General features: G+C 35.5%; 3 protein-coding genes across 7 annotated transcripts in view; 1 reads left to right on the top strand and 2 right to left on the bottom strand.

The window, feature by feature from the left end:
* The window catches only part of LOC139961180 (synapsin-like), a 545,708-nt gene extending 530,006 nt beyond the window's left edge, over positions 1–15,702 (bottom strand). Inside the window, exon 1 of the mRNA XM_071960174.1 lies at positions 15,014–15,702. The gene's annotated coding sequence lies outside the window, so the exon portion shown is untranslated. The remainder of the gene's footprint in view (positions 1–15,013) is intronic.
* On the top strand, positions 12,461–21,314 carry LOC139961189 (protein UXT homolog). Of its 3 annotated transcripts, XM_071960194.1 has the most exons (6): positions 12,461–12,616; positions 13,181–13,262; positions 13,867–13,940; positions 14,725–14,832; positions 17,193–17,256; positions 17,831–18,034. In XM_071960194.1, exons 1-6 carry the CDS (start codon positions 12,537–12,539, stop codon positions 17,891–17,893), a joined length of 471 nt encoding a protein of 156 aa, XP_071816295.1. In that variant the 5' UTR covers positions 12,461–12,536; the 3' UTR covers positions 17,894–18,034. The 3 variants fall into 3 exon arrangements, with proteins under 3 accessions (XP_071816295.1, XP_071816293.1, XP_071816294.1); XM_071960192.1 differs by lacking the exons at positions 12,461–12,616; positions 13,181–13,262; positions 13,867–13,940; positions 14,725–14,832 and adding an exon at positions 15,850–15,985 and having other exon boundaries at positions 17,831–21,314; XM_071960193.1 differs by lacking the exons at positions 12,461–12,616; positions 13,181–13,262; positions 13,867–13,940; positions 14,725–14,832 and adding an exon at positions 15,942–16,081 and having other exon boundaries at positions 17,831–21,314.
* LOC139961178 (NACHT domain- and WD repeat-containing protein 1-like) overlaps positions 20,607–27,768 on the bottom strand; it is a 35,447-nt gene continuing 28,285 nt past the window's right edge. For all 3 annotated transcript variants that reach the window (XM_071960169.1, XM_071960168.1, XM_071960170.1), the window contains exons 17-19: positions 26,330–27,285; positions 24,861–24,929; positions 20,607–24,408 (exon numbers count right to left, since the gene is read on the bottom strand). In XM_071960169.1, the coding sequence (XP_071816270.1) occupies positions 24,190–24,408; positions 24,861–24,929; positions 26,330–27,285 (1,244 nt within the window). In that variant the 3' untranslated portion in view covers positions 20,607–24,189. The remainder of the gene's footprint in view (positions 24,409–24,860; positions 24,930–26,329; positions 27,286–27,768) is intronic.

The following is a 27,768-nucleotide window of genomic DNA, read 5'->3' as shown; positions in this document are numbered from 1 at the left end:
GGGTTTGCTATAACCAAGGAAGGCCGCATTTCGACCTTTCGGCTAAAATCGATGTAAGATTGAATTTCTGTGCTGTTAATACATGAGAAAGGATTAAAAGTATCTATAGGCTAACGTGCCAGCTTTTTGACGTAAATTATGTTCAAATTTCCCACTCGTAAAGAATTAAAACGACAGCTGCAAGAAGCTACAGTGGATAAATTATATTATTAATATAAAACTAAAAGTAAAATAACAAATGTTAATCAGCTGTGTATACCAAAGTTAAATACATAGTGAGCTCTGCATGGCGTTTAGCACAATGTAGGTAAAGAGTTTTCAATGCCCCATAAGTTAATACGGCCCATAAAACCTTATAATATCGGACACAGAATGACCGAAAGGAAACACATGAAATAAATCATAATATGCTTTGTGTAATGTCCGTGTAACAGTAGGACAATGCACAAATACAACATTTTTTTATATTTTTTATTGCCCATGCATGTAATAAATTATTCCCTGCAGGTTGTCACGGAAGTGTTGCGGTCACTTCCTATAGTATGGGTACAAAATTGTCTCTGTGGGCAGTGAAAAGGTTATAGTGTGGAGTTATATAATGACCTGAAAGTGACCGCTACATCGATTATATGTACATCAAACATGAACGAAGAAACAATCTGACAAGTTCTAATGTTCATGTCCAATTGTAGAACTTTATACAAATATAGACAAACACATTCATCTTGCCGAGAAAGCCACAACTCCAACCCCAAATTACCCCCCACCCTACCACTCACAGCCACCCATGCTCGCTAAAATAGCCTGAATAAGTTATGAAACATAGCTATCAATAATTTGGCGAGATATGAAGCTTCTTAATTTGCTATTTGCTGTAATTAATAGACCCTTTAGTGCATGATACATTGTGTGATTTTATCTCGCTCAATAAGATTCATTTACCACTTCAGGTATATACAGTCTGTATATATTTGAATGACGTAGGCCTATACTTGGCGCATACCCAATAATTTCCGAAGCTTAATTTGCATCTGAAATTGTTGACTGAATTTGTAATCAGCTTAATGTCTTAGGAAACAGATGATAATATTCAGCTTATACTAGGAAATTTTAGCATGACGTACGAGTTGGCTAATTTGCTACGTAAAGTGATATCGCAGTCAACATATGTATAGACGTAAGTGAATGGAGCAGATGCTATATGCACACTAACGTTGTCTCAATCACTTTAAAAACGAATTGCGTCACTCGCCTAACAAACAGTGCGTCTGAGTTTATTCACGATTAAATACCCACATAACAAAACAACTAAAAGATATTATTCATCTATACCCCCCCCCCCCTGTTCAACGTGGAGGCTGTGGCTCGTTAAAGGGCCGCCAAAAAATTGGAGGTTCGCCAATAAGAAGAAATATGAAATTGCTGATATTTGTGGAACCGAAGTGAAAAAAATCTTGAACATACAGTAGTCTCAAAATAAAACACCATTTTGAAACTAAGCACCCTCATAATCATATAAAAAATATCAAAGGGGAGGGTCATACCTGGCCTCCCCATATAGACGTAGCCCTTCTCCAGGTCACAACGTCCTGTAAGGGTCGCCAACATGATGTAGGTGAAAAAGTGGGGTCACCAAATAAATGGGCAGATTACCAGAAATCTAAACCACAGCTGGTGTTTTTTATAATCGTTATAAGTAAAGGGCATAAACAGATAATAATACGCTCGCAAAACACGGATCATTTAATATGCGATGCAATCTTTACAAATGATGATAATGCGCTCTTTTGATGTTTCCCGAACAAGACTTTTACATATTTTTCACACGGCTCCTTAATTGAAGGAATTGAAGGGTAAAATAACCTATATTCCAGATGGCACTTCATAAAATATTTTCTATGTGAATATATATCTATATTTATATATAGAACTCTTCATCGTCTTAATCTGTATTTAAAGTATCATTTTAGCCTTCATCTTCCTAATGAGTTTGCCACACGTCACCTATAGCCTGCGGTGTCTGTTTCTGGTTTGGAGTTTTGGGATATTTAGAGACATGTATAAAGGAATTTCCTAACATCCGCCACGCCAGTATGGCGAAAGCAAATTGAAATGACGTATGATATTGATTACATCATAAAGTAGGATGTATGGTATGTAATTGTACATATGACAGAAATGACCTTGCTTGATAACCTTGATACCATTAACGCACTTCTCTGTTCCTTTCTAATGTTTTCTTTTAAAGTTTACTTTCTTCGTTTCTTTACGGAATTGCTACTTGTCACACATACAGTAGTTAATCTACTTTTGTTTCCGACGAGTTTAGATACAGCGATGTATTTCTCACTGCCCTATTAGTCTTCCGTAATTTATGCTTAATCACAATATTTATATAACGTGACATGTTTATGAAGCATACCTGTCAGTGTACACCACCTGTGTAATGTGTGTATATGCCATGGGATTGTATGTCTCGATTGCACGTACTGAATAAGATGTAGTCCAGAGGATACATTTAACCGGAAATTAGAAATTAATTGATGGTCAGGGTATAGATATATTGTAACTCTGTCGAATACTTAAAATAGTTTTTTAAACTATATATGCATGTTATTTATTCGATGTCAGTCAGGCATGAAATTGTCACATGCTGTATACAAAAGGTTGACATTGAATAAAAATGTATTAAATGAAACAAACTTAAAACATTTATTAAATATTTACGTAATTACTGATTTCAGGGTTACCGCACCCCCCCCCCCCCCCTCTTCCTCTTTCATTGTCATCCCTGCACAGTTGACTGCAGAGCGTGAAGAACATTTTAATCTTATCGTTTACTTTTTTCAGACAGGCATCATAATCGAGATTCATTGAATGTCGCAAATATCACTCTCTAATTTTCTTAGTTTTAAAAGAAGGAAATGCCAGTGTACCTTATAACTCCATTCTAATCGTTGATTCTCCAATTCGATCTATAAAATATTTACATTTGACAGCATTGCTATGTATCTGTTTTATTATTGGAGGGTCATGTTGGCTTAACATGTGTATCAATTAATGTGTATAAATAATACAAGAGGCAGACTTTCCGTTATCAATCATTAAATTAATAATTAATGCCTAAATCAATCAATCTTATCAATCAGTCAATCTTAGAGGCACATTTCGACAATATATGCCTTTAGCTGTAACTAAATTAGAGATATCGAGCAGCAAGTTCATTTATACACAAACGAAATATAACATCTTTGCAACAATATACCGACACGGATAATAACTCTGCATAATGATCCTTATGGACTATAGAACATAGCAACGGAATGCTAAAACAGGAAAATTATACACGAGAACTGATAAATCAACTTCAATCTTTTGTAAAATGTTCTCTCAGTGTCCTATTTTTAAGATATATACCTGAAATCCTGCAGGATTAGTCATTTAATGAAAATTTGGATTACTTTGGCTTCGAGAGCTTTTGTAACTTCGATTGTCAGTTCCTACAGCAGCCTATGATATCTTTAACCATATACCGTGACACTGACATGTATTCTCCTATAATGCCTCGATACTGTATCGATTAGCCTATCCATTATTTATGTAAACTTGGATGAGATTACACTGACTTCACTATAGTTTAAAACTTTAAGTTTAACAATTGCTTATTTAGTAACTATTCTCATCCATGGAGATATTACAAATTGACCCGATTGTAAACAAAGATAATTTTGTCGTCAATTTTATGAAGATGGTAATTTAGTTTTACTACAGAATGAATTTACGAAGCATAGAAAGCACTTAGGGCCCAATCTCCAGTCTCCTAATAATCCGTAAACATGTTTTTGTTATCCTTGAAGCTTCTGGGTGATAATCAACTAAATGTGTTGTATATAGGCTATAGAAATAAGAAACAAATCACCGTAAAGCTTATAAAACGTGTTTAACTTAAACCTGTATAATTGGCGGATAAAGTTTTACTTTAAAGAAAATACGTTTAAAAGTGCATCGAATCATTTCATGGCCAATTTAGATTCGCGATGATGAATATTCCGTCTATACGCACCTTTCTTTTTCCTAATACTTGATTTACAAACGTCACATGTGCGACATGTGCACTTTCCATCCATGGAAGTACTACTGATATATAATGTGCAAATCACCTGTCCAATTTACTTTAGCCTGGTTGACAGCATAAACGTCACAGCAGTATATACCAGTACATAAAACAAAAGAAGAAATTCAAGCTTTTGGCGATTTCATTGAATTTAATTTGCAGAATGAAGTTTTCTTTGCAGTGAATTGTGCCAATAGCTAAGGTTATATATAATAGAAGAGCCTCTAGGGACAACATGTGGTTATTTCAGACTATTAAGTGAATCCCTAGAGAGTGGTTAAAGTTTTATATTTTGGAATTGTTTCTTCGGGTAGCTTTAAAATGTCTTCGCGATGAGAATAAAACGTGAGCATATATGATGAAAATATATTGAAAATTCAACATTTCCTCTTAGTTTCTCCCAGTTCACAAGAGGAGAAGAAATAATCAATTCGTTACATTTATTTCAACTCTTTCAAGCTTGTAAACGTAGGCCCTCAATTACATAAAGAATAATGAAGTTATAACAAAGCAGTCATTAGGTGTAAGGACAAATTCCTCTATTTGCATAATCGTCGTAGGGTCATGTATATGGGATGTCCTGTGGACAATATAACACGATGCTGTACTTGAAGTTGAAGGTTTACAGTCTTGTTCAAAGAAAATGCCTTCTCGCACGTTAGTCATTAGTAACTTGTCACACCCACTCAACAAAGTGTGCACAGTTAAAACAATCGCTCATGGGTTACTACATGCAGCGCACCACATCTAAGTGTCCCCCGGGGGACTTTCCATAGGGTGCAGCCACAAACCGGTGCACGCAACTACATTTAAAAGTTACCTCGCAAGTCCCCATTCATACACTTGGGTGAAGAGAGGCAATGTAGATTAAGTGCCCAATTGCCCAAGGGCACAACGTAAGGATCTGGCCAGGACTCGAACCTGCAATCCTCATATCGCCAGTCCATTGCCTATAACCAATTGACCCACAACGCTCCCACAAGATGAAACGAACTCTCGCTACGGGCCTTTATCAGTATGCTATTAGTATTAACGACCAAGGTACAGGAAAGAATGTGACCGCAGCAGCTTAAGATGTATCGGTATCAGCACGATTTGTATTAAGGCTCAAAATATATACGAATGGGTCACATGATACAATATTTTGAAACACCGGTTCTATTTCATATTGTGAGCATTTCAATCCAGAGCTAGAAAACATCACTGAGAATGACCCAGAAATGCTATGATGGGAACTTCCGTCTGTTCCGTGTAACATATCATTTTAACAATTGTTAAAAAGAATTTATTAATAAATTACACTGCTTCCATTGTTACGTGGTTTGCCAACACGTATGAATCAGCTTTACGCGCTCATGTGTTCGAACTTAATTAATTAATTTTCAATCTTGCGATTAATGTCAATAATATAAACAAAGACTGTTTTCGAACTTGTTCACATGGCAACTACGACATTTCTCAGTTGCGGAGACACAAAGTTCACTGATTTAACCAAATACCTTAATGCTTTGCAATGTAAGTATTCGATGAAATAATGCGTTAATGCAGGTTCGTTACAAATTATGTTGATAAATGGAATGATAATACCAAGGAAACATACTCCAAACTACCATCGACTTATACCGATGCGGACCGTGGACAGAAACGATATTTGACTCAACTCTCAGCTTAAGTTAGTGTTTCCTATAGAATACTGACATTCATTGATGTGGTTTTTGGGGATTTGCCATTGCGCATAATGAATAATGACCCATCGAACCAAACTCCAAATTTTATGTTTTGTTTTAATCAAGTTCAATTGTATAATTCCTATAAAAGGAAATCAATCTTTCATATATTATACAAGTACTTATCCATGTGGTTTTCAAATGTTCAGCCCCCCCCCCCCCCCCCAACAAACACACACACACACTGATGGAAAGTTGTACAGGTAATCTTGAAAAATACCCAACATTGTCAGATAAAACAGTCAAAATTTCGATATAAAGTCTCAAAGTTCGACTTATTCCTACTTTTCACTATTTATATGGAACCACTTCCAGAAAAAAAAACAGAAGTTTTAGTCAATTTGAAAAAAATGATATTTTTATATCAATGGTCGAAATATGGCACAAAACTTGTCTTTTGGTATAAAGGCCAAATTTCGAGAAAATAGTCGAAATCAGAAGATATCAAATCGAACTGTTTGACGTGAAAAGCCCAAAAGTCGAGTCGTAATTTTGTGAATTAAAATTCGATACCATAAGTCACTTTTCCGAAAACGAAGACGAAATTGTGAGAAAATCGTCGTACTTAGATCAAAGTTAGAAATACCCCTAAAATCCGACCGGTTTTCTGTCCCCTAACTTTTTGATAACTTCCTATGCCGTTGCTCTATCATTCTTAACCCTAACTTTACCCAAACGCAAGATATCTTCGTCTGATTGAATCTTTGATGGTATAACTTCACAGTGGCGTGCACATGATTATTTACGTAAGAGCTATATGGAAGGGCAATTGCACTTTTGTCTATAGTAAAATCTTTCGATAGAAATTTAACTATATAGTTGAACTATTATTGTGATTGGATCTTTAGAATCCAATAACTTTGAAAAACTGCTTAAAATGAACTCACTGAGTTAAGAAGCTTTAAAAGGCATCACAGTGACAGCATTTATATAGACATTAACCTAAGCAATGAGAGTACAGGAAACGTATATTCACAGATTGACGACAAAGAGTAATCCTTAGCTTTGCCAGACCGAAAAATAGCACTCGAATAGGTGGTTTTTATCCTTTTAATAATATTTACGATTTAAAGACGTAAAATATGCTCCATCCACGCAATTATCAAATCAAATATTCTTTAATGCATATGTATATCGTCTTTGTAGGCAAACTGAAATTTTTTTGTGCTATTTCCATCCACAGTTCGTTATATTTATCCTTGTGTTGATCTTATGTCGATGTATCTTCGTCAAGAGCGACAAGAGCGTCTAAGTTCGTCAAGAGCGACTAAGAGCGACTAAGTTAAATATAAGTTAAAATAATAAAATCAGTGTGAACGTCACTTTAAAAATTTACACGGTTGTCACGTGATGTTCACATCGTCACTACATATCGCAAGTTATCACAAAATTCATCTTTAGTTTTGTCGCACTACTGTCACTATAATACTTGACGCCTTGAGAACTCCTTAAGTACGAATTTACCTTCATGTGCATATGTCTACATATATTGTGTAAAAACTAATGGGGCAGGGGAAGAAGAAGGGGACGGAACAGGGTAGGGAACGGGAAGGGGAGGCGTGGGGAAGGCGCAGGCGGAGGCACGACATTACATAGTAAGACTAAATGTCAGTCATTTGCAATTTTTGTAACGTTCATATTACATTCTTACTGAGTGTATCTAGATAGAGATGAAATTAGGATTAATGTAATGTTTAATGATTTTAATCCGTTTCACTATAAGGTGACAACCTTTCAGAGTACAGGGATATCTCTTTTCCTACTGATTTTGCAGGATATATATATATACATATACATACACACACACACACACATATATATATATATATATATATATATATCAAAATAATTTATTTCATTTTTGCATTCATTTGTTTGTTTCCACATTCAAAATATATTACACAATAATAGAAGAAAATGTATGTGACAAGTGGAGGAGGTCTGAGAAAGCCGAGGCTCTTACGAAGCAGACCCCCCGTACAAAGACAATAAGAAAAAAAAAAAAAATGAACTTATGCATGCAATAAAACAAAGGTTGCACACACAAATACACCATGTAACTGTACTTACGTTACATAAGATAACAATATACAATTTAAAGAATTATCATATACGTAATGACAAAAACAAAAAACAAAAAATATGTATTACCTTAGCCATCTTAAACTGTTCAGTAATTGGATAAATGTTAATGCTTCAGATTTTTAGAAAAGATTGCAAGTGATGGGAAATTTTTAACCGTGTTATCCAGATAATTCCATAATTGGGTACCTGAGAAACTGAAAGATTTTTTTGAATGTTAGAGCGGATACTATACAAATGTAAATTACTCGAGTGTCTTGTAAAATGGTCATGGATGTCTGAGTGTAAGCTAAAGTGTCTGCATAGCAGGGAGGGCAGAAGGTTATTGTTAACTTTATACATGAAAATACCTAGTTGAAAGCTACGAATGTCAGACAAGGTGAGGATCTTTAAATCTTTAAAGAGGTGCGAAGTGTGAGCTCTATAGTCTGACAGTGTGATACAATACGAATAGCTTTTTTCTGAAGAAGAAACAAGCGATTAAGGTAAGTGGAATGAGTATTACCCCATACAATGTTACAATAAGATAGGTGTGAGTAGATAAGAGAATGATAAAGTGTAATGAGAACATTCTTTGGTACAAAATGACTTATTTTATAAAGGACTCCTATCATTTTTGCCGTTTTGTTGCATACTGAATTAATATGAAGTTTCCAGTTAAGTTGAGGGTCAAGATTAAGTCCAAGGAATTTGACAGAATGAGTCTGTGTAACAAAGGTGTCATCAATGCATATTTTAAGATTTTTAAACTTGTTGTGAAGTTGATAAAGTAACATGAAGTTTGTCTTTTTAACATTAAGGGACAATTTGTTTGACTTAAACCAGTCAGAAACGTGCGTGAGTCATGATTGATTAAGGAGATAGAGGAATGTGGTTTATTTGTCTTGTAAAGAATACTGGTGTCATCGGCAAAAAGAGAAAAAGATAATTTCTTAGAACATAATGGAAGATCGTTTATATATAAAATAAATAACAAAGGTCCAAGTATGCCCTTTATTGCATGTAATTGGAACTGACAAATTTTACAACATACAAAGAATGGTGAAATGAGTTATATATCTGACGTAATTAATACATATGTACATGTAAATACATGCCAGCAAAAGTAGATTAATTTTAGGTAATAGGCTACAAGTTACATATCTTGTCTTTAGTATACACTACACTACTACTAGGCCTGTGCTAGGGCAACGTTATAGGTCTAAAGCTACGTATGTTACTGATAGGCTAGGGTATGTTATTGATAGGCTAGGCTATATTAGTACCGTCGTCTAAGATATCAATCTAACGAAGCGGAATTCATCGCATTGACCAACTGCTACCTTTGTATACCAAATATCGTTTAAAAAATCAGGTGCACTTACCGTGTCATACAGTGACATTCCGTGTCATACAGTGACATTCCTTATATGTCAAGTGATTGCGACTAGTATTGTTTAACCCCATAGCAACCGTGGACAATGGTTCGTAGCCGTACGGTCGTATATGGTGTGCCTAGGCTGCCAGAAGTCCTGAAAGCGGCATATGTCGAATTAATTGACATACGTCAGTTTCTCGTACTCTCATTGGACAAAATCGTCGTAAGTACGAAAAATCGACATGCGTGACGAATTGGCATATTATATGTCAGTTTCTCGCAATCTCATTGGAGCGTATAATTCGACATTATATCGATTTCTTTTACATCGGCCTATGAACAGTTTCTTCAAATCATGAGTGTTACTGTTATACACTAATGTGCGACAAACAGTGGCGTAACCACTGGGGGTGGGGGCAGGTGGCGGGATCCCCAGTCAAATGCCTCCCCCCCCAAAAAAAAAAAACTTTGGTGGGGAAATATATTGGACGAAAATTGCAACGTGCATGTAAAGGCTCAGTTAAACCAGTTCTCGGTTGACGTAAATCGTAATTGACGGGAATTCTCAAATGAAGACCAGCGAATTGCGTCTCAATGTAAATAGGCTGCTATCTTATCATTTGTTTTCTGTCACCGGTACGAGGCCCCCATTCCCTACCTTCGCCACACACGCTACCCAACGAGATAATCTGCTATCATGCTTGTTATATCGTAGGTATGTTTCTAACTTTACACCATCGTTATATCGACCGTCCGAAGTGGCCGAAGCTGCAGAATGATATAGGGGCTATTATACGTAATTTCAACATCGCACGTGTGAACTCTGACAGACTGATTGGTCGTTAGAACAGGCCTAAACAAAATATTGTTTTCAACGAATATACAGGTTTAAGCCGACTAATGTCATAAAACCGATGGACAATTGCGCTGGACAGACAGTTTTGTAGTGGCTGAATGAATGAAGCCTAAGTCGATGAAACTGAGCCTCATATACTATATATATATATATATATATATATTTATATATATAAATATATATATATATATATATATATATATATATATATATATATATATATATATATATATATATATATATATCACATATAATGGTGGCCAATATTCACAAAGAGTGCTCTATGCCAAGGCAGAGCGGGAATATCACATAATCGCGAGCCGTACCCGTGAAACTCCGAGTAGCATTATGATGGTATTTTAGTTAAGTATATTATGTGACATATATATATATATATATATATATATATATATATATCATAATTCTAGTAAATCATAGACAATGAGATAACGTACGTTGAAAGAATAGTCTAGACCAAAATGAGAACTTTAGACCCAAAAAATTGAAATGACGAAAAACTGAACCAAATTGTCAAAATCCCATCGCTATACCATTTTGATTTATAAGTTTATCGAATTCTAAATTTGAAGAGGCAAATAACAAAATTTACTGGAAAAATTAATCATCCAATCATAAAGAAATACATAGGCTTTCATTGTAGACAAAGTGTGAACGTGTACTGTCAACAGTATGAGTACAGAGCACACATGGTTATCAGCTAAGATGATAGTGACTTTCTCTCCAAGCGCGTAGCCAGGGAGTGTGGCGGTCGCCGCCCCCCCCCCCCCCCGACCGCCCCGTTCCACAAATGAGAGAAAAAAGAGAGAGAAACGAGAGATAGAAAGGGGGATCATGAGCGGGAGAATTTGGAGCACAAGATCTCACATAAAGTTTCAGAAGTGTAAAAATTGGAATATCTTATTCCCATTTATGAAAGAAAAAAATTCATAGGCATATCTGGATATCCTAAGCCTTGATCCCCACACCTGCCTGAAAGCAGGCTATCTACGTCGACAGCCTCCATAGACTCACCCTATCGAAAAAGGGATGCAAGGTACAAATTATAGGCTACATATACAGGGGCAGTATTCGAAAAAAAAGTTTTTGGCCTTTATTCACTCGATTTGCCGGTAAATTCTTTAACTAATATGACCGCTTGTGTTACAGAGACACTGGAAACCCTGCTGTTAGCTGTAAACTTCAAACTGGTATAACACCGTGGCAGCATCTTATTGTTTGTTTTGTATTACTGGCTACAGTCACACTGAGTACCACAGGTTTGACTATAGGTCACCATAGAATTAGTTTCTAGTTTGAGTGATCGAGTTATTATCCTACCCAACGAATCAATATTCGGCCGATTTGAAGCATTGAAGCCTCTAAAATCCACGATATCGTATAACTTCCTTAAGGGCCCTATGACGCTCCCATGGACCCCAAGCAGGTATAGCACAAAGCGTCCTCGTTGACAGCCCAATATATTGAATCCGCCCACCCCTTAGATGAAATCCTGGCGACATGCTTGACTTACTCTACAATATATCACGTTCAAATTTTTGGTTGGAATATCCCTTCAACAATTGTTCAAGTTAAAGAAAGGTATGGAGGCCCTGACTTAATTCTTTTTACTTGTTCTGTGTGTTATATTCAAGGGCGTAGGAACTGGGGGGCTGGGGGGCGCCAGCCCCCCCAGTGAAAAATATTGAGGGGCGGAAGTATCATTCGGCCCCCCCCCCCCGCTTCGCAAGTCAGAAAACCCCTTTTTCATTTCCAAATGAGAAAAGAATCTCATTTGGAGCACCAAATTGCATCTAAGGCCAGGTGAAAATGCAAAATTATTTACAAAATGGAGTGGGTGTTGAAGTGTGCTACATTGCACCAAATTGCATCTGAGGCCACCTGGAAATGCCAAAAAAATTCCAAAGGAGAGGGGGACACCCCCTCCCCTTAGACCCCTCCCCCAGGCCGGCCATCAGTCTTCAGCCCCCCCCCCACTCAAAAGTACCTTCCTACGCCACTGGTTATATTATTGAGATATGGTTGCACATGGTTGCGCCGGTGCCTTTCAATCATAAGGTCCCGAGTTCGAGTAATTCCAAGATTAATGTATGTTGTCCAGTTACATATTGTTGACAATTAACAATTCATAATCATGGACATTAAATATGAATCTAAGAGACTGACTTCGGTCAAAATCGGTTGATAAGCCAATGATGGCTTCTTCGCGAGTTCCTGCTTGCAGGAGGATCTGAAATACATACATACACACATACATTTAATTTCTGTATTTACCAATCCTTCGTATTCGTACTGCTTTTGTGCTCCCTCACATGCGGCTCCTATTGCACGAATATTGTAGTTATGCGAAACGTTTAGAATAGGTGGTTGAATGATATAGGGATGTCTAATACCGAAAATATTCCAAAAAAAGTTCATCAGTACGAGAAGTTTGTCAATGAGGTCTTGAGAAAGGACTTGGAGTCAGTATTAATGTTATGAGATAATTCGAGATATATCAATCATTGACAAAGCTTAACTATTAAATTGATGTGATTGTGATTGAGCATGCATTAATTACTGCTGACGTAAGGCCTAAGGAGTAAGGGTTATCATAACCTAGGCTAGTTAGTAGTAGTAGTTGACAACTGAGCATACTGCCTAGGTCTGGAGACTGATGAGGATATTACTGTTGGCCTAGGCATAGCCACTGGTATCCCACCTAGGCCTGAGAGTGAGATATGTTTAATTTTAACATCCAATATTTTGTTTCTTGCACATCTAAATATTGAAATCTATTCCTAATACTATTAATAGTCGTACGTCCTATCTTGTCATACTTTGTGTAGGCCTAGCCTATGTATGAAATGTACTGATATGTGTGAAGCATTTTTCTGGGAATTACTTGAAATATTTCAGACTGACAGACTTTTAGTACATTCAGGGTATTAAAATAGAATAAGTGTGGCACAGACTTTGGCCAATTCTACATATTCAGTCTGGCATATCATTTTATAATAATTGTTGTTCTCTGTCTGCTTTACCAGGACCACATTGCAAGCTCGAGATAAAATTTACTCACAGATAGCGGAGTACTTGCAACTGAAGACTGTCATAGAAAAACTGAAGGTACAGTAATTAATTCTTGTTTATGGATCTGCTCAGTGTAGTTCCTTCAATTCTTATTTGTAAACTTTCAGGATAGGTGTTGGAAGACACCAAAGGGTCAAAGAATCTACTTGAAAACCTAAAGGAGTATTTACCATACATTCACATTACTTCAAAGGGACCTTAGTTTACGGGTATTCCATGTCAAATCACCAGATTTTGGAGAAACTTACTACCCTCCTTACATGATTAGAGCACCATAAGGCAAATTGGCTGGCAAATTGCAAAATTTCAAACGGTCATAAATCAGATAATTTTGCAGTAATACAACTGAAATTCCAGTATGCTTCTTTCATGGTGTTCCAATCATGTAAGAAGGATGGTAATTTTGGAGAGGGTCCAGCAACAGCCATCCGTGATTTGACACAGAATGACCCATATTTGACTGGATTATCTTTTGGCATGTATGTTGAAAAGTAGCTTGTCATTTTATGGTCCACACAATCAATATTTTGTGTAGACTTCATAGATCATCCTGTTGTTATAATCATGTTTCTTTCTTTCATTTCCACTACTCAACAATTATTGATCAACTTAAACTTTTTCTGTATCTTGTCTTTCTAAGGAAAGTGCAACATCAGAGAGTGGAATCAAGACTAAGGTCGACCTGGGCTGTAACTTTTATGTACAAGCTAATGTGTAAGTGTTTGTATAATAACATATTGTGGGATCTGTATAGGGGTGGGGGAGGATCTCAATGTTGTTTTAGACCTTTGCTGATTCTTTGAAAGAGTCGATTCAGAGATGAATTTTTTGTGTTGGGCGACGGCTCACACATACGGATTCTGTTTTCATCCTTTGTTATCAAGGATAGTCATTCAGATATTATTCTCAAAGTTAGAAATTTAAACCAGCTTTGCAATTCAAACATAAGTTACAGTAACACAAAACTGCAGACATTTAAGTAAGCAGGTACTTGATATGACCATTTGTTTTTGGGTAAAGAAAACACTAATAAATGGTAATTACTGAAGATCTTTAAATTCAGGTCTGAGGAACCGGCTGTACAACAGATTATATCTTTTGAGTTAACACTCGGGCAGGATTATATACAATAAATTGTGTGCTAACCTCTCCAGGCGGCAAAGTCACTTATTCATATGTAACAAAGAAGTTGTGGAAGGTACAGTTTTTGAGAAAGACGTACAATGTGGTTAAGTTAATTTCCATCTCTGGTGATCTCACATTACCTTGACCAACACCAACTGGGACTTTAACTTATAGGGATGCCACATCGGGCAACACATTCTCATTTTGAGGAACGTTTATAAGTGTCTTTCAGTAGACATCTTTTAGTAATTTGTGGTTCCTCCTGTGTCTCTTCAATGGGTGGAGAAAAGGGAGGTGGGGTGATGCAGTAGCAGGGCAATATCTGAGCTAGCATATTCAGTTTACTCTAATAAAATGTTCTCCTCTCTGCCAGACCCGATGCCTCAAAGATATTTGTCAGTGTTGGATTTGGATTCTTTGTGGAGTTTTCTCATTCGGAAGCTCTAAAGTTCATTGACAAGAAAGTTGATCACCTTACACAGTAAGTAGACAAGTAAATACTAAATTTCTGTTTTCAAAATTTACTATGTGACATGTATAGAAGTGACATCTAAGTGAATTGGTGGTAGTAACATGTTTATGTGTGTGTGACATTTACTGTAGATCTGATGAGCTAATTGCTAGTATGCCCGAGCCCTGAGATAGGAATGTTAACCTCTTACCTATTCTATTCTGTTCCTCTATAAATCCTGGTGTGAAAATCCATCTGTTGCCCAAAGGATGCAAACCAATCCTACTGGCATTGTTGTTTTTCCATTGGATCATTATGTGACATTTAAGCTGTATCATCTTCTTTCTCTATAAAATTTTCTAAATATGTAGTTCTTCATCGTTCAATAATCGTTCCTAAACAATTGTATCATCCATTAAAAGAACTTTTAGGGACGCAATATATTATTCTGTATATAGTATCATGTATGAACTGATTTAAGTGGCCTGCAAAATAGCATCAATGTGTAGCCATGTAACATTGGACTGATCCTGTGGTCGGTATGATGGCCTATCAAATGTACAGGTCGCGGCCCAGAACATTACAGTGATCAGGATTGTTGGTGCAATAATTTGACAGGACAAAACTTGTGAGATAAAGTCTGGTTTGGGAGTATCTACAATATTTCAGATGTTGCCTGTGTCCAATTAGAATATTAGCTAATCTGACATTTCAGAGGTGTCCTTGTAAAGGCTTAATGGAATGTGAACTTGATATCAGTGGAAGCAGGCAAAGTCCATACAAAAAGTTAATGCACTGATGTATTGTAGTTGATAGTAAAAACCTCACTAAGTAGTAGTAATTACTTCTAAGCACAGCTAGCATTTATGACCTTACAAGATGATGACAATGTATATAGCCACTACACATAACAACTATAAGTATATGAATGTAGCAAAGCACAATGGCATATGGTTACTCATCAAGGGTAATAATAGCAAGGCAAACAATGTAGAATTCATTTGTATAGGCTTGCCAATGGAATTCCTGGAATGACACTGAGTCTTGGTCTGCTTAACCAAGTCACTACAAGTACTGTACATATTATTAACATACATATTATTCTATACTGTGCGTGTCTATTAATACATGTTGACAATCCTATCTGTTGGATGGAGGATGCACAAGAAGAACTTACAGCAAAGTTTGTATTCAAACATGGTTAATTTATTTACCAGCTTTGATCGCAATGAATAATATCAGAAGATAAAAATTGACGTCAATATCTAGAGGATATATGGTATCTTACAGAGTTCCCTATCTGTATAAATGTCATAGCACTATTAAGTATTTTTCAATTATTCAGTGTCATTCTTATGAGATTTTTTCTATTAAGTTTTCAATTATTCAGTGACATTTTTGAAAATTTTCTTCAGCATTTAAAAAAAAAAAATTCTTTCTCTTTTCTTGGTGGTAACTGAGTTTTAGTTTTTATTATGGGAAGGTAATTCATGGTTTGATATCTTAATCCTTCACTGTAATGCTTGAAGCTTGGGTAGGATTTGAAAAGATTATACTGTCACTTAAAAACATTTTATCAGCAAATGTGAATTTGTAAGGCTTTACAATATTTTCATGTTCATGATATAGACACCACAGCAAGGCATTTGACAACGGTCTTGCGTAGTGATGCATAATTTATGGTAGTAATTTTATGATTCAGATTGCAAAATTTATTGCATTGAAAGCAAATCCTTAACTTGGTGTAACAAACTTAAGCTACTCTGCATGTCTGTCTTTTAGCTGGATGTAGTGATATAAATAAGTAAACCAGAAAACCTGGAGAGATGTTGTTTATGTTGACAATTGATGTATGGTCTACAATATATTGTCATTCTCCAACACTGGCAGCCTGCATGTTTAAATGGAAAGAAAACAATTTGTAGCAGATTGATTGCCACATGTGAGATGTTCTCTTGTCAGTGTCATTAGATCTTCCAAACAAGGGTTTTACCAGCAGCCGCACAACAGCAATAAAAATAAAAAAAGGTTTCTTGAACTCACCAAGTTGGATTGTAATATCATGTATAGCTATGAAGCTGAACCAAGCTTTACCTTTTTGAGTCATTGTACTGTTTTTGCAAGTCATGGTGTAACACATTTATACAGAAATTCACATAACATAGATTCTTTGTCTTTGGCAAGGAGTTAAAATGGCTTCATCTATATATCCCCAAGTTTGTGCATGTCACATTTGAATTATATCAGTTGCTGTCTTAAGTTTTGTCTTCTTTCTTTTTAGCCCATATTTGTATCAAGTGTAACTAAGTGGAGAAATTAAAGCTTGTTGTTCAGACTTTTGTGTGAGAAATAATAACAGAAAGGTTTTACCTTCTTTTCTTTTTTTGCAGCAAAACTAACCAACTAACAAAGGAATCAGCAAAGATCAAGGCACACATCAAGCTTGTGTACGAGGTATGAACATTTTGTTGGTTTATATAGGCTATCTTCTCAAAGACTATGTAGGACACAGTGGGACTTGTAGCTGGTAGTTTCATAGGAACCATAGTGTTAAGCAGTAGCAATGTGGAGGTGACTGCAGTCACTAACTTTTCAATCTGTTGGAATCTGAAACATGACTCATCGGTTTCATAAGTCATGTTTTCGTGTATTCTCAGATCAATGATGAGGTTTTGTGACCTGCCAATATTAATGAAACAACTTACTGAAAATAAATCATTCAGTTCTTGTAGGTGCATTTTGCTTGCTGGGAAAAAATTGTATTTACAACCTACAGTAGGTCTACCACAGATTTGTGAAATACTGAAATACTATAAAAAGGCAACCTGATTGGGGGGGGGGGGGTGGAGGGGCACAGGAGGGCATCCATATTATTTAAGTTTTCCTCACCTATATATCAATGATTCAGGAAATACAGAAGAATTAAGTTTACAGTTTTAATAGTTCGCATGATGATATCTAGAGGGAACCATATGGTAATACACCATACATGTCATCTTTTCTATTTTTGTGTCCTGTGTCTGTACAGGGATTGAGAGAACTGCAGGACTTACAAGGAGAGCTACCAAACGAATACAAAGAAATCTGGTGAAGAGGCAAACATGGAAAAGTATGATACCATTCATCTCAAAGTATGTCAAGCACTAAATCCACTGGGATTTGATTGTCATCCATTTAAGGTTGGTTGGTACAACGATGTTGTCGACCAAGGATTTCGATTGCAGTATCATGCAGACACATTGGCATTCTGCATCGTAAGCACTCCAGATATGTACGAAAATGCCTTCTTGCCTTTTGTGGAACAGCTGAAAAACAACCAAACAAAGATTGGTCGAGATCCCATTGATGAATGCAATCTCTCATGTATGAAGAAGGTTGGGGAACTCTTTCCTGAGGAGGAACTGGAATTTATCCAAGATTTTGAACTGCTGCCAAACAGAAGACCAAAATTACTGGTTCAAACTGCAGGGCATGTTTCAGGGGGTGCATACTACTACCGGAGGAAAGACTGTGCCATTGACCCATGGGAAAGTTCCAAAAAGATTTTTGGAGCCTCCCTACACCCAGATTATGGAGGTTGGTTTGCATTTAGAGGGGCCATCATCTTCAAGGGTGTCCATGTACCAGATCTGGTGAGAAAAGAACCAGCAAAGTTGCTAGACACAGATGCTAAAGTACAAGATTTCTTGGAAAAATTCAACTACCACTGGAAGGAAAACTCATTCCGAGATGTCATTCCTGTAAAAAAGAGATATTCAGAGGCTTGCAAGATGTATTTTGATACATTCCCAACTTCTGCCAGACTTCCATTGATAGGACTTGATCAAGCACAGTATCACAACTCCTGAAGACATTTGTAGGCTGTAAGCCACAAGCAGAAACATATATTATATGATTTAGGAAATAAGCTTTTACAGATTCAATTCTACCCAGACATTTTGTACTTCTGGGTCAGGTCAAGCTAGACAGCCACAAGTAAGAAGAGAGAACTTTAACCATGAATGTAACAGTAGTTGAGGTTCATGCTAAATTAACCTAGGACTATTTCACTTTGCAAATAATATTGGAGTCATAAAGTAGTTTATCATGAACACCTCTTTGAGCAAACTGGGTTAACCATTGGGGGTAGAGGGGAGGGAAGGTGGAGCTTCCGTGCTTTGTATATTATGTAATTGAGAATCACATTAGATTTCAATTGTTATACTGCTAATTTCTTTACATTGTTTGTTTTGCAATGGAAAGCAAAGCAAAGCTTCAACCAGGTGTGTACAATGTTTTATACTTAGCATTTGTTAAAGTCTCATTGTTTTTGCACTTGAAATGATCTTATATATTTTTTTTGCTGTTGAAGGTAATTGTTGTGTAAAAGTAAGTTGGCCTGACGTTTCGATCCTAGCAGGATCTTCTTCAGAGGCTAAATGACACTTGTCATTCAGCCTCTGAAGAAGATCCTGCTAGGATCGAAACGTCAGGCCAACTTACTTTCCCATTCTATTACACAGGCTCTCTAGTGGACTAAGCAGTTTGCGAACAGTTTTATCTTATTTTGAAAGGTAATTGTTATTAGTATAACAAAAAATTGGTGAATGAACAGTAATATGTACATGCAATATTTAAGTTCCTTTCTTTTTCAGAGAGGAATTAAGTTTCATCTGGCAACATAAATGTAACAGCTGTCAGCCAGTGGAAGATAGAATATTCATTATCAAGTCATGAGCATATCCACTTTGGTGCAGGGTATAAATTGAAATACTACACAGAAATAAAAGGGAAATGAAAGCTTCATGATTTGTTTTTCATTTGGCTGTAAATTAATCATTTATATGTGGTGGTACAGTTAGCACATGCACATCCTCCCAGGATTAATGAGGGTTGTTGGAAAGCATTTCACTTTTTGCTGACATCTAGCCAGATATATCTAATTTAATTTATCTTTGGTCACAATTTTAATTACTATGAAATACGAATGACATGAGTCCGACCAGCTGAAGTAATATAAGTACTAAACTTTGAAGGATAATCAGTATGACCTCTGGGTCACTCTTCTATCTAAAGGAGAAAAAAGGAAAGTTATTGAGGGTCTCATTAATATTTAAATAAAATGGTTTAGAGGGCAAATAACTTTACAAACATCCATCCGATAACCTACCCACAGGATCATTGGCCAAACTAATGTTTTAGCTCACATGCAGTAACACCCTACAGTTTCATACACTGTAACAAACAACTTCCATTGTTCACACAACATTCATACACATTCCCAAAATTTTGCACGTACACAGTAACATGCTGTTCATAGTGAGTAACAAACCAGTAACATAGCTCACAGAACATCCACATATCACGTATAAAGCTAACAAATCAGCTTTATATATATTACATTAATAATACATTAAATATTTATTAAGCCTATGCTAGTATGTAAATGTTGTGTGAGTTATGTAATTAGTTTGTTACATCTATGTTACTACTTTTGAGCTTAGTACTTTATAAGAATATTGTATGAGCTACGACAGAAGCACATTCCATTTACTTGAACACTAGTCAAGTGTTAAATTAACTCTGAAAGGTACATTAAAATGGGAAATAGCAAAATCTAAATCAAGAGGTCAGTGGACAGGTATTACTATAAACATCAAAACTAACAGAGTATTGCATCTATAATTGATTTGCATAATTATGTAGTATGGAATAAAGGGTACTTATCTTTATCATGACTGCCATAAACCATCATAAAGAATACTTTTATTCAGTTTATAATGAAGAGAAGCCATTTAACATTGATATGACACTGATGCAATAAATTCACATTTGTTCGTCCTGATGTATTATCTGAAGATGTTGTAAACATAACCAGCTACTTTAAGGTTATAATTACAATCCTGAAAAGTTAACTTTGGTTCCAAAATGTACAAGTCATAAACCTTTTATAAAATTTGCTTTAAAAAAAAAGGTAAATTTCTTTGGCAATGTATGACTGATACCATGACTGCTATAGCAACTGAACAACTTTCAAAATAATTAATACCAAGGAAGAGATTCCAATCAATGGTTACCTTGATTATAATACGTGTGACTGCTTCAACAAACAATTTAATCACAATAACCCAAACAACTAACTATATCATCAATTCTCTTATTACAATATTACAATTGATTGTGTTCAAAGTTTGTCATAGCATGAAAAAAACATAACTGTCATCACCATTAAAAATAAATATAGCGTATTCCATGGTTTGAAGGAACGGCAAACAGATAGCAAGTTTATTTCAGGTATCAGAAAGGCAGACATTAAAGATCATCGATATTGCTAAGAATTGCTGAAAGTTTTGAAAGTATTTTCTTGGTGGTTCTGTATCTCCAAGCAACTTTCAGATATCAAGTGTTAAATAAGACAATTCAAAATCCAAGTGAGGAAAATACTTTGAGGGTAGCCATGATTTGACTTAATAGCATATTCGGGGTCAATAGTGATGACCTTTAATGCTCAAAAAACTGAGTATTCAATTTATTTCAACATTTGACATATATACACATATTGCAATACCATAGTAACAAGACATACCCAAGCTACGCAAGTGCATTCCTAATTGAATAACAATCAGGGATTGTTATATCACAGGAAAAGTTAGTATCATCAAGGTGGTTATGGTAACAGCCTTGTATCTTTTCTTATAAATCAAATGTTTTTTACCATAAATATATAGTTCCATAAACACATAGCTCTTTTTCAAATATTACTGTGCACTTACATATATTCTTCTTAGAGTCTGCCCTAACAGCAATGATCAGCAAGAAAGGTAAAAAATATCTGTCATAAACTTCTTAATAACTTTGTAATACCCAAAGGAATCAATCGCCTAAAGTTGCAGGTAAGTCTACTGAATGCATTGTCATGTCACAGAGTGCTCATAACCAAAACCTACAAATTTGAAATAATGCTAAAACGGTAATTTGCATCACATAAAACACTGCCACCTCCAAAATGTTAAGCCAACAAAAAGTTGTCTTTAATTAGCAGCATTTGGGAAGAACTTCACTGATTGCAAACAATCACTAATTACACTCACATAATCCAAAACTCCTATTTCTTTACATAAGCTGCAAATATTTTCTAATCAAAATTTTGCTTATATAAGCTCCTTTCATAACCTCTTGTAAAATATAGAACGAAGAATAAATTGATAAATAGATTTTGAGTATTATTCAACATGAAAAGTGAAAGAATCAAATTGCTTAAACATAATTACTGTATCTGTAACTCAATCATTGACAAAACCAAAAGAAAAGAGTAAAAAAACTGCTTTGGTAGATTCAAAGAAGCTTCTATCTTGATCATAACCATAAATTACTTGATTAAAGTTAATTGCATCTCAGAAACTATGATAGAAATACAAAAAATAAAGTATAAAATAATATTAATATATAATAATAAGCTAGTTATAATCAATTTTTCCATCAAATTTGCTCCAAACCCTGATACCAATGCCTGTGGAAGTCCTGACGTAAGGTAAATGGCAAATAAGTAACAAAAAATTAGAATTTCTCATTCTTCAATGAACTAAAACCTCTTCATTAAAACCCCATCACTTGACCTATATATATTTTGTTGCCATTCCTTTTGCTTGCAGATTATCTGTGTTAATCTAAGTGATTCATTTCATCCTCATCATCTTTCATGTGTTTGATGGCTTATTAATGGCATGCAGGTCTTGTCTATCAGACTCCTTAAAAGGCAAGGATCTTAATACAGGACATGAAAATAATATTAGTTTTAAATTTGAGAATTTCAAAGAAAATTCTTTGCTTGACAAATTGGAAATAAAATGGAAAAGGGAGCATTGATTAAGAAAAGAAAAAGCTTGATCCCTTTCAATCTTTGATCATCTCGCTATGCTTAAAGCTTAATTTGAGAAAGATATTAACTGGGATAAAAACATAAACATTACACATATACAACCTTATCATATACTCTGATGAAACTTAATACCTTTTCAAATAAATATTTGAATATTGCTGTACAATGTTAAGAGATTCTTAGATATAATAAATGTTCTGTTAATACTTGCACTACTCAATATGGAAGAATTCCTTTGATAAAAACCAAGGAAATTTCAGTGTATTAAATTGATCAAAAATATATGGAATGTTTCATATTGAAATAATTTTGTACCCAAAAATCCAAACATGTGGTATTAATTCTACTTGCCAACAATAAGTTCAATTGTAAATTGATAGAAAACGAAATAAGAAAAGAAAAGAAGAAAAAAAAAAGTTCCTTAAGGATAATGACATGCCACCTACATGTGGCTGAAATTTGATATTTTTTAGAAAAAATATATACAATGTACAATTTTACTATTTCATTAATTTTTTTATGGGAAAGTAATGAAAGGGATAATCTCTTTGGGACAATGAGGAGTGAGATTTGAATCCTTTGCAGATCAATTTCTTCTTTGAATCAGTAATTGGCATCAAAGTCAATCAAGTCTAAGTACGTACGGTTACTTGTCAACATGTCTTTTTCCATTATTGATATGCCATATATAAGAAATGAATTATCTGAACTAACATTTCCATGACAGAGTTAATAAATTGGCAGCATTTTTGGTTTGTTCTTGTAGAAATTTACTGAGTAAATTTAATATGAGGACAAAACAGCTGATAAAATATCCTACTGAAGATTGTTTACATTTCTTTTCTATGCTTTACACAATTCAAAATGTGATTGAATGTTTCTTAGCTACAAAATTTATATACTTACATATTCAACAAATACACTTTTAATTTACAATTATGACTGATGTATTATTGCAAAACCAAATAAGGTTTATATGTTATTAAAAAACTACTATTAGAGAGAGAGCAATTCCAAAAGTGCTTCAAGATGTCATTTATACCAGATTAATTATTTCCAAGTAAACCAACTCTGAAAATTATTTTAAATGTTTAATGAATGCCATTATAGAGCAATCCATCAGAAATGTTGTGCTGAAGAAGATGATCACATATACATATCATTCATTTCTCAACATACTTTTCTTGACAAATTGCAATTTAGCAGTTACCTAGTTTGTACCTGTACAACTGTCCAATTGCAATGGATCATTAAAGACTGCTAACCTGAAAATAACATTAAATATTGATTGATGATATGTACAGTGCTACCAGAATGAAAATACTCCTCCCTGCACATTAAATACTGTATCTCCATGATTGCGGAAGAGACACAATCATAAATTGCACACTTTAAGTAAAAAAAATTATATTTGTTTAAAACCAAACATATTGCTATGGGTTTTTGCATTTGTGAAATCATACACACCTCTTTGTCGTTGAGAAGGATAACTCAAATTATGATCGTAATCACATTACATTTCTGACCAATCAAACAAGACAACAAAGTCGAGATTTTCTGCCATGAATGATGCTCTTTCGTCTTTTCTCATTAGAGTCAGATCCACGATGAATGCTCAACTCCAGTAGATGTCCAACTTCAGTTGCAGCTAAGATGGTTTCAGAGTTGGTAGCCATCTTCACCACATTGCCATACACGTAAATTGACTTGTACAGTGTCCCTTGTGCGATGGACCATACTTTTATAACCTGACAAGACAAAAGAAACACACTGATTGCAGTCAAAGTTATTTCTGTTTTTGGCATTTAACAGAAGGTTGCAAATTATCAAAAAGCTACAGTAAATGTCAGTTTAAGAAATGGCAAAAATGTAACAATTAAGGTTTAATAGAGAGTGTTATTCATTAGTGGATTCACTCAAACAGAGAAACACAAGCAAGCATGCTCACAAGGCACCAGTCTATCCTGAACTTTATTCATTCAGGAACTTTATTTGTTACTGAAATCGGTGCTATGACTTGAGGGGTGTGGGGGGGGGGGGGGGAGAATGTGGGTAAAAGAGTAATGAATGAAACACAAATATAGCTGATAGAAAGGTATAACAGTTTTTAAGATCTCATGGCAACCACAAACAAAAATGCCTGAGCCAGAGAATTCCTAGCTCATCCACCACAGAAACAAATAATTACAATTTTACTTACCCTGTCGTTCGCCCCAGTGACTAAGAATTCACCGCTCTTGGTAAATACCATACTTCGTACATTTCCAACCTACGAAAGAGAATTTAAGAGCTCATTCATGTCTTGTATTGTCACTAATAAAGGAATAAACTATTCAGAGCACATGGCAAGTAGTTAGTGAAGAAAATTAGATTTATTTCCCTAGTAGAGATCAAACAGGAGGCAGGTTTTGAAATAAAACCACCTCCATCATACCCACAAAGACCTTACCGAGTTAATGGCATGAACATTGCCATGGCAGCTTAATAGCCGATGTGCTATATCCTATTTAGTTAGGCCTAGGCTACTAGTTCTTTTCAACGACTGGGTAAATTTGAAGTTCTTAACCCAATGGCTCTCAACAAGAAAAGAATAATGTATATAATGATATGTGTCGAAGGGAAATTAAATGTAAACATGTCAAACATAGTTCCAAAGGTAATTGCTGAAAACAGATAGTCAGCATAAAACATTACTTTCCACAATATATTCATACAGTACATCACCGATATACACTACAAATACATTTGATTGGAGGCTGGTAAATGACAAAAGTCTGCAAAAGTTGTGTGCCAACATTTAATGAAAATGTTATAATTAAACAGGAAAATAATAACTGACAGGATCCTAAATATATGAAATGGTTTGAGGATAAGGTGCAGGAGAGAATCATAACATAGCGTCCAGTCTATTTTTATCCGTTTGCAGTAAATGTGAAATGTAATGCCTGTGTTTTCAAATTTCAAAATAAAATAAAACTGTTAGCAAACTGCTTATCCACTAGAGAGCCTGTGTAAGAGAATGTGTAAAAGTAAGTTGGCCTGACGTTTCGATCCTAGCAGGATCTTCTTCAAAAGCTAAATGACAAGTAATAGTAACAGAAGGGACAGAAACATGTATAAGTTTTTAACCCCAAGGTTCTCAACAAGAAAAGAATAATATCTATAATGATATGTGTCCAAGGGAAATTAATGACATTTTTTTTTGGACAATTTATCCAAATGACAATATTTAATGACAATTTATCCAAATTTTGATAACAATTCTATCAAATAGTACATGCAAACTCTGCATACCAGCAATTTCCAAATACTTCTAAGTGACTGTGCACTATATCTTCTGTTTAAATCACCACAATATGAGGAAGAACTGATAAACACTTAAAATTAACCTCCTAAAAGAAAGTGCATATTTAGCGGAGGTGTAAAACTCTTTAAATAGCACATCAGTTTGCCTGAAGGCATTCTTTTCACATCACACATATTAAGCACAAAGCTATGTTTTTACACTGGAGTGCACACTTTTCATATCCCGGCAAAACTGTCTGCATTTTACAGATGCTGACTGAAGCTGCAGTTCAATCAATGCACTGCATTTCTATCAGGTGCAATATTAAACATGTATCAAGAAGGAAAGGCTAGGTGTCTTAAGTTTGAGAGGATGAAACTGACCTCATCTAGTGTCTGTAGAATTTGATGCTTCTTGAGACTCCAGACGTGAACCTTTGGTGTTGAAGTCTTGGATGCTAGTAGTTCTTCATCGTGACTCAGTACCAACAGTTCAACCACACCCATCATCTTCTGGTGACCCTTGTTACCCTTCATAGGTATCTGATTCCCATTCCTATCACAGAGTAATATGCCACTTTGATCTCCTGCCATTATCACCATATTTTGCTCTGTCAATGTAGCACATTTAATCTCACCCTCCTGGTTGATTTTGATGGCATGGTGACGGCCTGTGAGCAAATGCCAGAGCTCAATAAAGTATGCGCCGGTATCGAGATGTTGTTTAAGTACCAGGAGATACTTATCGTCAGCTCTTACTTCAATGTGACATACCTTTCCTTTGCCACCCTGTAAGCAACAAACCTGTTCCCCTGTCTGGAGGTTGTATTGACAGACAACCCCCTCCCCGGCACTGTAGAAGAGATGCAAGTCATCGCTAGTAATAGTGAGGCACTGGACAAAGCATCTGGTCTTACAGACTTCATGCGTCTTCCCTGACGTAGAATCCCAAACATTGAGAATGTGAGTCTCGGCTCCTTCCATGGACACTTCTGAAGTTAGACTGACCACATACTGACTGTCAGAAGTCAGTACTAATGGTCCTTCTTTGTAAAAGAATGTCTTATTCACAGTTGGATCCATGCAAACCTTCTGCAGATCCCAAAGTTTGATGTATGGCAGATTGGTAGATGCAGAGATGACCATATGCTGGTTCTGTCCCACCAATGCGTAGGCTAGATGAGAAACATTGGCATTGAGTCCTTCTAGAGGGTGAAGGGCTTTAGGTGTGGGGTCCATCACATCTAACAGCCATACCATCATGATATCATTAATCTGTCCAGCAATCAGATATTTATCATCATGAGAAATGACTAAGGAGAGAATTTCAGTCCGATATCCTACAACAGAAAAAAAATAAATTAACTCCATTGATACACCTTAGAGAGGATGGTATTGGTTAAAACATATTCTAGTTAACACAGAATATCCTGTTAGTTGGTTGCATTAGTGTGGCACCAAATGCTTAGTAACTAAAGAGTGATACCTCAAGGAAGGTTAATCTCTACAAGCTATTTAAATGAGCCGAAAAACTTTCTACCACTGGATGGAATATGTCACTAGTTGTTGGAGTGAAATTGATAATTGGAAGAGGCAATTTCGAGAACAGAACACAAGGTTGCTTTAAAAATACTGCCTTCTCAAGGTTTTGGTCATCTGACCTGAAAGCTCAAATGATACACTCTTGGCAACAATTAAGTTATTTGTATTGTTTCTTTGTCACATCAAATGGGGTGTAATTAAGAATTTTAAAACAGTTTTTATTTTCTACAGATATGTACTTCTATATACTATGCAGTTACATGAAGGAGACCTTTTCCATC

Source organism: Apostichopus japonicus, chromosome 20 (assembly GCF_037975245.1).
Source record: "Apostichopus japonicus isolate 1M-3 chromosome 20, ASM3797524v1, whole genome shotgun sequence".
NCBI lineage: Eukaryota > Metazoa > Echinodermata > Holothuroidea > Aspidochirotida > Stichopodidae > Apostichopus > Apostichopus japonicus.
This window is presented reverse-complemented; position numbering and strand designations above follow the sequence as displayed.